Source organism: Trachurus japonicus, chromosome 8 (genome assembly GCF_045865225.1).
Source record: "Trachurus japonicus isolate A0001 chromosome 8, Traja_1.0".
Lineage (NCBI taxonomy): Eukaryota > Metazoa > Chordata > Actinopteri > Carangiformes > Carangidae > Trachurus > Trachurus japonicus.
Window position 1 is genome coordinate 8,071,812 of NC_140914.1, and position 13,181 is coordinate 8,084,992.

The 13,181-nt window shown below is 41.9% G+C and overlaps 1 protein-coding gene across 6 annotated transcripts in view; it reads left to right on the plus strand.

The window, feature by feature from the left end:
* mybpc2a (myosin binding protein Ca) overlaps positions 1–13,181 on the plus strand; it is a 68,167-nt gene that overhangs the window by 40,676 nt on the left and 14,310 nt on the right. For all 6 annotated transcript variants that reach the window (XM_085783583.1, XM_085783584.1, XM_085783586.1 and 3 more), the window contains 7 exons: positions 3,321–3,426; positions 6,302–6,471; positions 8,723–8,888; positions 9,444–9,550; positions 9,673–9,702; positions 11,954–12,093; positions 12,324–12,483. In XM_085783583.1, the coding sequence (XP_085639709.1) occupies positions 3,321–3,426; positions 6,302–6,471; positions 8,723–8,888; positions 9,444–9,550; positions 9,673–9,702; positions 11,954–12,093; positions 12,324–12,483 (879 nt within the window). The remainder of the gene's footprint in view (positions 1–3,320; positions 3,427–6,301; positions 6,472–8,722; positions 8,889–9,443; positions 9,551–9,672; positions 9,703–11,953; positions 12,094–12,323; positions 12,484–13,181) is intronic.

A 13,181-nucleotide genomic window follows, 5' to 3' on the forward strand; every position in this document is an offset into this window, starting at 1 on the left:
TCTCACCACACGGGTCACGTGTGCACTGATGTATTCATCCGACTGTGGTGCTTTATATCTCGATGGTCTCTTCTGTGTCCTTTTCTCTGAGTGCGTATGAGAGGTTTTAATAGATGTAATTGGGTCTGCTGCTGCTATATTAATCCCATGCTTTACACTGTGCACGCTCGCTGCTGCCCATCCTGCTTCCACATTATCAGAGAGGCCGTGCGAGAGAGGGTAAAGCTCTTCAGCTGCAGACAACCTCAGTCTGCGTCCGTGCAGTCCGTGCAGCTGCAGTACTGTGCACGCTCGGACGAGTAAGTGTTTACGTCCATGGAAATATCAGTGGCGTTGCTGTTTGCAAACATCCACATCAGTACCTTTTATTGTTGATTCATGGTGACACAGCGAGGGCAGCGAGGAGTTCAGCAGAATGACAGCCAGTCACAACGAGCGGTCACACTGCTCAAGACGTAAAGTACTTAGGTGAGAGCTCGGGCTGCTGCTCTGCTCTGCTGTGAAGGGATCCTCGGCCCGACTGGTGGAGTCAAACACTCACAAAGCTCCGAGTGCAACGAGGAGCAACTGTCACATGTAGATTCATGTACATGTAAAATACTTCAGGTTTCTTAAAGGAGAAGTGTTGACTAAATTACCGCATTTAGTGAGACTTAAAGGAGAATTCCGGCCATTTTTGACGCCTAAATCGTTGTCCTGATGGTCACCCAGTGTTGGAGGGAGCAGTTAACGCCACTAAAATGGGCTCTTTGCACAGCTCCACTACTTCCTGGACTTAATGCTGCTCCTTTGTTTCCTGTCTTACATTATTGGACAACCTGATTAATCCAGGTGTGTCTGAGTAGTCACAATGGTCAGACACACCTGGATTAATCAGGTTGTCCAATAATGTAAGACAGGAAATGAAGGAGCAGCACTAAGTTCAGGAAGTATTGGAGTTGTGCAAAGAGCCCATTGATGCAGACAAACCGGAGTTACACCATGGCTAGACGGCGCTAGCGCTAGCGACAACGCTAACCCATGGGGGCAATTCTTTCAACCGCAACAAACACTCAAAAAGCAATCAAATATCTATGGTACATGACTCGAATCCTTACGAGACACCACTGAACTCATATAGTGTACAGTATAAACAGTATAAACTTTGTGTCACTCACCTCAGATAGCCGAACTCTGAAACGTCCTGGAAATACATTACTATCCGATCGCAGAGCGCCTGCTCTCCCCGCCACAGAAACAAACGCTTTTTCCTTTGGTTTCTTTACAAAAATAAACGGTCAGAGATATTTTGGACATTACCACTGCACTGCTCGACCGTTTATTTTTGTAAAGAAATCATCACAGCAAGGAAAAAGTGTTTGTTTCTGTGGCGGGGAGAAGGCGTTTCAGAGTTCGGCTGTCTGAGGTGAGTGACTATGCAAATACACAAAGTTTATACTGTTTATGCTGTACACTATATGAGTTCAGTGGTGTATCGTAAGGATTCGAGTCATGTACCATAGATATTTGGTAGCCATGGTGTAACTCCGGTTTGCCTGCATCAATTTTAGTCGCGTTTTTTGCTCCCCCCCAACACTGGGTGACCATCAGGAGAACGATTTAGGGGTCAAAAATGGCCGGAATTCTCCTTTAAAATCTGCCTATAATAATCTCTAAATCTCATTTATTAACTTGTTTCTTTAATCCCTTTAAAACGTGGGTACAAAAAACGAGTAGTGTTGGTTTTTCCAGTCTGTCTGACTCTCTGGGACTTTCTGAAGTCTCCTCTGGTTATTTGCCAACCCCGCGGTGCCAGAAGGGCGTCAGGAAGTCACTGCGCCCGAGAGAGGGAATAAACAGTGGCTGTATTTGTCACCTATTGGACGGGCCAGGTTGGATGTTCCCACTGTTCTCAACCTTTGTGCTGGAGCTAAACTTGATGAGCTGTAGCTCTATTTTGAATGTACAGACATGAAAGGAGGAGGTTATTGATCTCCTCAGCTGCTGCTCAGTGAGAAATCAAATAAGAAAATTTCCCAAAAGACGCGATTACAAAGTATTATTTGTCTGACAGGCTGTTTAGGTGTGAAGCGATGGTGTCAGATATTCAGGTCAGATCAGGTCAAACCACTTCTCTCTCTTTTCTAGTTGCGTCTCCTCCAAAGGGAGTTTTTTTTTTTTCTTTTTTCTTCTTATGAATTACATCGAACACTCGGCTTATTTCATGAAACCTGTGTGAGGCCTGCAGACACAGACTGTGCAGCCTCTCCAGCTGAGGTTGGATGTGAGGAGTGAGACGTCCGGAGGGGCGTCGGATGCTGACGATGACAAATAGCCGAGGCCGGCGGAGCATCAAGCATCACGCCATGTGGTTACACAATGTGACTCCCGTCACCTCAGGAGACATGGAAGTCCCCTCCACCTCTGTGAGACAGGTGTGTTCGGTGGCACTGATGAGGACTCAAGGAGCACATTGTGCTGTTATTGAAATTCAGTCGCACACTTTTTATGTGTTTCCTGTTCATTGTGTTGCCCACCGAGGAGGAGTTAGCACCAAAAACCAAACAACGATTGTTTGCATGGAAAAAACTATCAATTTAAGTTAAAAAATATGGAAGAAATCAGTATCGTATAATTAAAACAAGTATTTTGTCCAATAAAATAGACAAATTGATGCTGTTCTGATTGATTATGATCGATAACTTTCGACACTGTGTCTCACCTCGTCGAGCTTTTGATTACAGATTTCTTCAGGTCATTAACTCCACATAAAGAAGCAGAAAAGAAAAAACCAAGAAAGCAGCGGCTGCAGTATGGAAAGATAGAAGATCCTTTGTACCTACAGCCAACCAGGCTTTTTAATTTGTCTGCAAATGGTAGATGAGTTGACAGACAAATGAATTTTCCTTTGGGGATTAATAAAGTATTTTGTATTTGTATAAACTGTGGCTGATTTGTAACCAGTCCCACCAGCAAATCAGTTAATTAATCCAAATCTCCACTTAACTGTATTTGACTTAGTAAAATCTATATATTAGTGGAAATCAAGATTTTTGTTGTGCCGTGTGCCAGGATTTTGCCGCGGGCCCAAACATTTACTGTACTGGTTGTTTTTGTGTTTTGTTTTTCATGCCCTGTGTAAACACATTACTCACTCTGCTTGAGTGCTGATACCTTGCAGCTCTGTTTATCCCATGTGCACCGTACTTCTTTTATCCACCACTCATGTTCCTGGTCACTACCGAGGTGATTTACATAATACCACTGAGTCAGTGCCCAGCGGGTTGTTCTTTTGTTCGGTGGGGGTTTTGACTTGAGGGGGGTTTGTGTTTTGTCCTCAGAGCCCCCGATCACCATCACCAAGCTGCTGGACGACGTCCACACGGTGGTGGGAGAGAAGGTGGAGTTCGAGGTGGAGGTGTCGGAGGAAGGAGCCAACGTCAAGTGGTAAGTTTGGTTTGTTCTGTGGTTCATTCACAGAATAACAACAAATCTGAAAATGCACATTAGTCATTTAATTATCGGTGAGGTCAGACCTCGTTATTGGTTCATATCCATGGCTCAGTGAAATATCTATATAAAGTCTGATGGGAAATGTTGGCACAGCTCATGTAAGTGATTACTCATCATTATCGTAAAATGTTATGTCAGCCTTGGATTATCTCCAGTTATGTTTTTTTTTTGCTTTTTACCTGTGTCTGTTTGTTTCTCAGCAGGAAAAGTATTGAACTGATTTGCATCAAACCTGTTTAGCAAAGGATGAAACCATTAAAGGGATAGTTCAACATTTTGGCAAATTGGCCCGTTGCCATAATCCCTATAGTCATAGCAGTAGGTTTGTTACCTTTAATTGTCAGTGCAAGCTATTTTTAGAACGGCGGAGCAGAGATCTGCACATTCACCACGCTATGAGATAATAACAGAACGTTACACGTTAAATTCATCCAAAACAGCTGATACGCGTTCCAGTCGAGGGCAGTTTTTCAGCAAGCAGTCTCTGTATTTACCTCTAAAACAACTCTGTCTGGTAACGTTCTGTTATTATCTCATAGTGTGGTGAATGTGCAGGTCACAACTTGTCCACCAGAGCGTTTTGGAGTTGTTGGATTGTGTATTTGATGAGTTTGATGAGCGAAACCAAGAAATCCCACGAGCCTCCGTAGCGCAGCTCTGAGCAGCTCACGGCTCTGCTCCGCCGTTCTAAAAATAGCTTGCACCGACCATTAAAGGTAACGAACCTACTACTATGACTATTCATGGGTTGCAGTGACGTCACGTCGAAGGGACCGCCGCCATATTTGTGTCCGATTTGACAGGTCTCCTCATATGACAGCATGCAAACCGCAGGATGGAAATGACAGTTTCTTGACAAAATGACAGGGTTTCATACATCCTGTCTGGGTTTATATCTCTATAACAACAGACAAACTCTATATTATCCCACTTATTACACAGTTTATGAATTAATTAATTAATTTGAGACGTAATGTTGATCAAAGTCCTTAGTCCGGTCACTTCTCCGCTGTTTGCTCCTCACCCTCCTCTCGGTCGACTCGTGTGCAGTTGTTTTCAACGAGCTTTTGATAATCAATCAGTAGATTGATGAATTATCATGTAAATGTTACGATGTGCGCATTTATGTCGTCCTGTCTGTCATAAGAGGTTACGATACGGGACACGTTTGTGTCACTGACTCGCGGTGGCGCAGACACAGCTGGTCACAGCTGTGACACTGCGCTGGCCCGTCCGCTCTGTCCGCTCTGATCGCAGGTTTGGTTTCAGCAGCGGTGAGGGAGGCAGAGAGCCTCCACTCTCCCTCTAACAAGCTACAAGTCGTTTTTCTAACATCACAATTAGTCTGAAGCTGGTTAAAATGAAACACAAGGTAAAAATCCTTGATAGTTCTTCTGCCCTGCTCCGCTGATCAGAGCGGCGTCCCTAGCAACGGCCCATTTTACTTAGCAACGGTCTGTTATACAGAAATAAAAGACCCTAAATGCAGAATCAGTGAATAATTAATAAGAAAGTAATCAAAATGCAGAATTCAATATATCCATGTTATTAAAAAAAAAAGTGAATCCCCTCTTTTTGTGAGACTTGTCACAGCCCATGCTGCCACTGATAGACTGCCTGCAGTCAACTATTTATTCCGCCTACAACTTTACGTCTTTTGGGATGGAATAAAACTGCAGTCCGGGGTTTCTTTGGCGACTGCTATCACAGTCAACAGCACAATATAATCCTGGCATCTTTCAAATAACCTCAATTTTCGGTCTCTTGCTGATTTCCTCCTAACTTAACTTACTCCACTTGTTCTGGTAACGTGACATGCTGTGATCTGTGCCCAGATTGCCCTGATTCGGACACAAATATGGCGGCGCAGAAACACAGTGACGTCATGTGAATGAATAGGGATTATGGCAATGGGCCAATTTGCCAAAATGTTGAACTATCCCTTCAAGATTTGTTGCTGATCCGGTTTCAAGAGTTTTATTTTACTGTGACATTTGTTCATTCATTAATTTAACAGGTAATATTGTTTGATTCATCTATGACTTTGTAGGGGCTAGACTAATACAGATAATAATCTGTATCTGACAGACATGTGATGGATATTTTTGGCCGTGGTGGAGGTATGTGCTCTACTGAGTGCCTCTAGTTTCATTAGAGAAAAGCTAATAACAGCAACATTTATACAGCAAATCTAAAATATTTAACCATAACCAGTGGTTTAATTGAGGTGAAGTCGACACTCATGTCTCAGAAAAAACAGATTCAGACAGTCAGAGTTTTTCATACATCACAAACCTGAGGAGCCAATCCCCTCAACGGCCACAAAAACAGTGTCAGCCACTGTCAAGATAACAAACAGCTTTTAAAAATCAAAGATGTTAACAATGCTAACCGTTTCTGGTTGGTTATGTCATGAAGTTATGAAACTCCAGCAAAAAAAATGCAAAACTACCACCGATGGAGAATGTCACAAAACACTAGCGTGACTGAAAAAATACTTGATTTCCCATGCAACATAATCTCTACTATGAATTCAGATGGATAGGATGGATTTTATTTAGAAAAAAAAAAAAAAGAAGAAGAAGAAGAAGCTCTGGTCTATTTTTAGCGTGACTTTGATTGTGACTCCCACATTATACTTGAAGAGCTGTTTGACTTCTGCACCATTTTCAAAATGTGCCTAAACCTTGTGATCCCTGAAGGCTGTAGCCAAGAAGAACATTGCAGACACGTCAATCAGCTCTTCCTCTCCTCTCTGCACGCTGAAGTATCACTTAAGCATGTGTGTGTGTGTGTGTTTTCTCCTCAGGATGAAAGATGGAGTTGAGCTGAACAGAGACACGCCAGGCTCAAAGTACCGGTTTAAAAAAGATGGGAAGAGGCACATTTTGATCATAAATGAAGCTACTAAGGAGGATATTGGAACGTACCACGTCTTCACCAACGGGGGGGAGTCGAAAGCAGAACTGGAGGTTGAAGGTATAACTCCTCTTTCTGTATGAGTCACTGACATTTCCTCCAAGGAAGTGAAAACAAATCTACCTGAAATAGAAAATGGAAATCACAACAAACAGAGATTAATTTAAAAAACAAATAAACTACATGAGAAATTAAAGGTCCCATATTATAAAAAGTGGCATGACGATAAAGCAGGTCAAGGTACTACTGTATACAGTATAGTATAAAGGAGTATAAAAGAATGCAATTTATAATCCCGCATTCAAAATCTGAGCCTGAAAACGAGCTGTCAGCACTTCCTCAACTTTGTGATGTCAAAACAAACCCAGGTTCCAACCTTGCAGGAGTCGATGAAATCTGTTGTTTTGTTATTTTTATAGCCAATTAGAAGAGACCCGCAGTTACTAGAGCTCCAGAGAGAAGCTAAAAGAAAGAAAGACAGTTTTTGGTTCTTGAAACCACAAATACATCTTTTTATGGATCAACAATTTTGGATAAAACATCAGAAAATGTTACATATGGCACCTTTAAAATGAATCAAAGTTGCGTTATTCTCTATAATTAAAAGTTTCAACCTGCCAGGACGTCATGCCTCGTATACAAAGTTGAATTTAATGGCGTCAGAAACCGACTTTGCACCGGTGAATTAAGTTTACTAACAAGTTTTTCATACATGGTTCTTTAATTAGGAACTTGAGGAAAAATTTACACATCGGCGCATGTTGATGTTTTCCATTCTGACAAGCATGAAAAGCACTAAATTAGTCATTGCTCATGTCATAATTAATTTTACTTCATTAATCTCTTGTATCAGTTGTTCATCACACTATTCGTCACGCTAATTTTCTCTTACGCCTCCAAAAACCAACGCCCGGGTCCCGTCTTGCCCCTCAGATATCGGGCCTGTCTCTCCTTTTTTTTTTTTCCTTTTTTAAACACAAGCCAGACGAATCTCCTAAATTGATCCGAATGTGAGAGGACGTCTTGGCCTTCGTCCAGACTGGGCACTGCAGTCACGGTTAGAGTGCACCAGGTGGCCAATATGGACACAGTGCTGCAACCTAAATGGCTAAATAGACTGTGTGCATAAGGTGCAGAGGGGAGAGAAAGGGGGAGAGAAGGGGAGAGGGTGCATGCTTCATTACTGTAGCGTCCCACAGTGAGTCACGTTGTGGCCGACGTCCACAGGAGTCAAGAAAACAGAGCCTGCAGGGAGATTACTGCATCGTCTTGTCACCATTTAAAATACCAAAAAACAGATGATCTAATAGCCACTGGTATGTAGGGCAATAATCTCTAATCCTTTTATAATCTGTCAAATTAAAAATAACAGTAACACTTCATAATAACTACACACACGCACACTTCATTTCACATTTATTCTAATTAATATGTATGTTTAACTCTGGATAAACTAATTTATAATGTGTTAAATACTTGTAATTTCATACTCATTGAATGATGGATTCAGCTTTTATAAATAAAGTATCATATCAATTACAAACGAGTTATTTAGGAGACATCAGCGGTTCATAAAATCATTTATAAAGTGAAAGTAAATGGTTATAAAATTATTCAGACGAACATTTATGCTGCAATAGTGCATGTATTTATGGTCAGTGATTGTGTTAATAGATGTTTAATATAGATGAGCTCATTAATCATTAAAAGAGTTAAACATTAATAACTGTATTTAAATTACATCATAATAAGTATCAATGTAGTAAGGATACTTTATGCTTTATAAATGATGAATTAAGTGTTTTAATGCTTAATAATGCATAGTTATTATAAAGGGTTTCAAAAATAACATCATTAAGACTAAGAGCAAATGGAAAACAATGACACTACAGTATCTGGTTCCATATCGTAAAACAACATGGCAGTTTTGCACTTTGATTTCTGTGCAGATTAAACACATAAACATTAAAATGCTAATTAATGAGATTTTGCAGGTGCTGATAGGAAAGCAGCAGTTTCCCTCTGTTTCCAGCCTTTGTGCTGAACTAATCTAAGCTAAGATGTGAAATAAAAGTGAAATATTAACCCACAGAGTCCAGATAACTCTTCTTACTCGGAGCTTACATATAAATATTTGTAACATCTGCTGAATTCAGTCCAGTAATAACGTGTCTGCTGCTGCTGCTGCTGCTGCTGTGTATTTAAAACCTATAGTCACACATTTTTCTCCCATCCTACACCAGCTGCAGCCCGTCTATGTGTGAACGCTGCCTGCGCCGTGCACTGATCTATGTTGGTGTGTTTGCTGCAGATAAGGAGCTGGAGGTTCTGCAGAGCATCGCTGACCTGACGGTGAAGGCTGCTGAACAGGCTGTGTTCAAGTGCGAAGTGTCTGATGAAAAAGTGACGGGGAAATGGTTCAAGGACGGCGTGGAGGTCCAACCCAGCAATCGCATCAAGATGACGCACATTGGAAGGTATTATATCAGACCGCTGTGGTGGCTCCGTGTGTGTGTGTGTGTGAGGCAGTGACACACACACACACACACACTCTGAAACACACTGAAACACAACAGTAAATAACACGACTATCACAATGAGCAGTGTTTGCCCTGTGGCTCGGAGAATTGATACCAGAGGGTTTTCCTGGTTGTTTGACCCATATTTTGGATTCTGCAGAGCTGTAACCTGTAAACATGCACAAACGCACACACACACACACACACACACACACACGCACACACACACACACACACCCCGAGGGTCTGAAGTTTCCCTCAGTAATCCCTCCATCACTGACGCCGATGGCAGCAGATACGCCGAGGCGACAGCGGTCACACAAGGTGAAAGCCGTTCAGCGTGTTTCTCGCTCTTCTGCGATATTGCTTTTGTGGAGCGAATGTGTTGCCAGGGTAACTGTTTTTGTGCATAGTAACAGGTCACAACGACAACGACGACAACTGTTGTCGCCCTGGTAACACATCTCTTTACTTTCAACGTGGTGTTGTGTTGTGTCATCCATCCCCGTGCAGGACCCACAAGCTGACGATTGATGACGTGAAGCCGTCGGACGCCGGAGATTACACGTTCGTCCCCGACGGCTACGCGCTCTCTCTGTCCGCTAAACTCAACTTCCTGGGTGAGAGCGCTGCACAAACCAAACAACTCTGAAACATCTGAGGAGGAGGAGGAGGAGGAGGAGGAGGAGGAAGAGTTTTTTCTGCATGTGAACTGACCGTTGTTCATGTTTTTCCTCCTCAGAGATCAAGATTGACTATGTTCCCCGACAAGGTGAGTGTTGTTTAGCTTTGTTTATTGTCCTGCCTGGACTTATAAAACACTATTCAACAACAACAACAGTCAGGACGGTCACAGAATAACTCATACTTCAACAATTGAGCACAATTCATCATTTAAAAACATTACATTTCTATTATTAATTACATATTGTGTCTTAATTGTCATGTATTTACTAGAAATCTTGTAAAAACTCAACATGTCACCATCAGACTACCAGAACAAATCTGTTCTTAAACTGGATTTTCTCAAACTGATAGATAATATAATTTATATTATATATACTGCATGTTGAGAGTCCTTATGTGAAGTTGTATATTAACACAAAGTTGACAAAAATCATATTTCTACAGCTAAACTACAATATTAGGTATATGTGACTGAACTATGTTGTTAATTTGCATATTTGACAAGTCACCACTACTGTTTATGTTGTGTTTATGTCAAATATCTGTAGTCTATGGTTATATTAAAGATCTGGCTGTACTTAATTAAGCTTATGGAAAAAATTTGGTTTCATTTCATGCTGAAAAATGTCAGTGTCTTTAATTACGACTGTTGAAAACCACAATTTTTAGTCAGTTTGTGAAAATGAGCCTCCCACTGTCTCATACATCCACCAACCTACTGCTGTTAATGAAGTTGGCTTTATTAATTAAAAAATCAGCTAGAATACAAACTTAATGGTTTCAGCGATTATGTTTCCTATGCATCAGCTGTTTGAGGTTTCACCACCAGGACGCCGTTCACACTGTAAATCTGTGACACCTGAGTAAAGTTTTAAAGTTTTAAAGTAAAAGGCTCGTTCTGCATGAGGTGTCTTGTGCACGAGACAAACGCCCTGATAAAAAAAAGTGTTAATTTCTAATTAATCGCAACACCAGGTGGAAAAAGTGGAGTGTTTAAAGCCAGTTTTACCTTTTTTCATCCCACACCCACCCAGCGTAAATACAGATTTCAGAGGTGTGACCCGTTCTTCTGTAAATCACACCGTCAGTGATGTCACAGAAAAAAAGTTGCTGATAACAGTTTTCTGCTCATGAAAAGCAAATCTGATTTTCATCATCAACATTGTTCCTGTTGTCACACACAAATAAACAGCAAAGGAACTTTAACTACTTAGTGTCAAGTGTAAATATGAGAATTGATCCTAAAACAGACACGTTTGATATCAGAAGTATTGATAAGTATAAAAGTATTGAAAAAGCCTAAAAAGGGGATTTTTTTTGGATAGATTGCGTGTAACACTTCAGAAAGATGCTGAGTGGGCACAAAATGTAAACACCCAGAAACCATGCTGGAGCCTCATTAAAGGAGCGATAGACCAATTTGCATAGGAAACACCAATTTTCTACTCACCGTCATACCAAGGAAGGGTTCGGAGAACTTTAGGAGTCATCAAAACTCTTTTGAAGTTCCAGCGGGGGTCCGGCTGGCAATGGATTTTCATATAATGGCGGCGGATAGAGTTCACTTTTGAATCGTCCAAAACACACACTATGAAACATCCAGATACCTCCATACTGCTCGTCTGTACTGACCCAAGTGTCCTGAAGCCGCCACATGAAAAAGTTGTTTGGAAAAAATTAATTTGATCTCTGTTTTATCCTTGTTGTAGCAGTAGCTCCCAGTGACTCTGTTGATGTTTGTGCGCATGCGCGAAATTTGCTGCGAGATGTTCGTTCGTCGTTCTGAACCATTGGATGTTTGATGTAAACATGGAAGAACATCTGGCAGCAAATCTCGTGCAGCCACTGGGAGCTACTACTACAACAAGGATAAAAACAGAGATCACATTAATTTTTTCCAAAAAACTTTTCCATGTGGCGGCTTCAGGACACTTGGGTCAGTACAGACGAGCAGTATGGAGGTATCTGGATGTTTCATAGTTTGTGTTTTGGACGATTCAAAAGTGAACTCTATCCGCCGCCATTATATGAAAACCCGTTGTCAGCCGGACCCCCCCTGGAACTCCTAAAGCGTTTTGATGAGTCTGAAAGTTCTCCAAACCCTTCCTTGGCATGACGGTGAGTAGATGATTGGTGAATTATTGATTTTGGGTGAAGTATCCCTTTAAATGTGAATATTCTAGCTGTATTATTATTATTATCAGTTTTCAGTGCTTCAAATTAACACGATTCCTTAGTCTCTGGTGACTTATACTTGCATTTACATACATTTCATACATACAAAAGCTCCTTTAACTTGTTCTCTGACCTCACTCCTCCTCCTCTTCCTCCCAAAGATCCTCCCAAGATCCACCTGGACACCAGCGGCACCGGCAGCAAGAACACCATCACCGTGGTGGCCGGGAACAAACTCCGCCTTGACGTTGAGATCACAGGAGAGCCGGCGCCGACTGTGTGCTGGATGAAAGGAGACCAAGTGAGGACTGTCTCCTCACACACACTCACTCACAAACACACACACTCACGTCAGATACATTTACCTGTGTGCGTCAGTCAGAGCATCCAGCCGTTAGTCACCGAGCAGAAGGAAGAATGAGACATGAACTGGAGTGTGGAGGTTGAATCACCAGCAGCTGTGTGTGTGTCCTTTGTTCTGTCCCGTCTCCGTCTCCGTCTCCGTCTCCGTCTCCGTCTCCGTGGTGATAGGTGGTGTCTGAGGCCGAGGGACGGGTGCGCGTGGAGACCAGGAAGACCCTGAGCAGCTTCGTGATAGAGGGGGCGGAGAAGGAGGACGAGGGCCACTACTCCATCACCGTGAACAACCCGGCCGGAGAGGACAAGGCCGAGCTCTTCGTCAAGATCGTGGGTCAGTGGCTTCCTCTCATTTTCACTTCCTGTCTCTGGAAGTTTCTGAGCTGAGACCGGGTAACGACAGGGAAATACTGATAATCCAAAAAACCCCTGCATCATCTGAATTTTGCATGTTGAAGGCAGTGGTGCTTTCAGATATTTTGTGCACCGAATATTTAAATGTTCTAAAACTACTTATTCAGAGCAAAACTTAAAACGTGAGATAGATAATCATCATTGGTTTGTTTATTGTTGTGCATTTGTGCAGTTAGATGTGAGAATTACCCCGTAATCAGGACAGATTAACTTTGATATCAGTCGGTTCAGGCAGGATGTTCAATATGAGCATGTTTAAAAAGTCCAAACAAACAGAACAAAAATGTGTATAATTTAAAATGTAATAATTATATAGCCTACTAATTTTAGCTCTGCTTAAAGGGATAGTTCAACATTTTGGCAAATTGGCTCATTGCCATAATCGCTATAGTCATAGCAGTAGGTTCATTACCTTTAATTGTAGGTGTAAGCTATTTTCAGTACGGCGGAGCGCAGCAGCAGGCTGCTCAGAGCTACACTACAGAGGCTAAGGGAATTTCTTGGTTTCCCTCATTAAACTCATCAAATTCAACATCCCAAAACTCCACAGCGCTTTTGTAGACAAGTTGTGACCTGCACAACCACCACGCTATGAGATAATGACGGAACGATACGAAA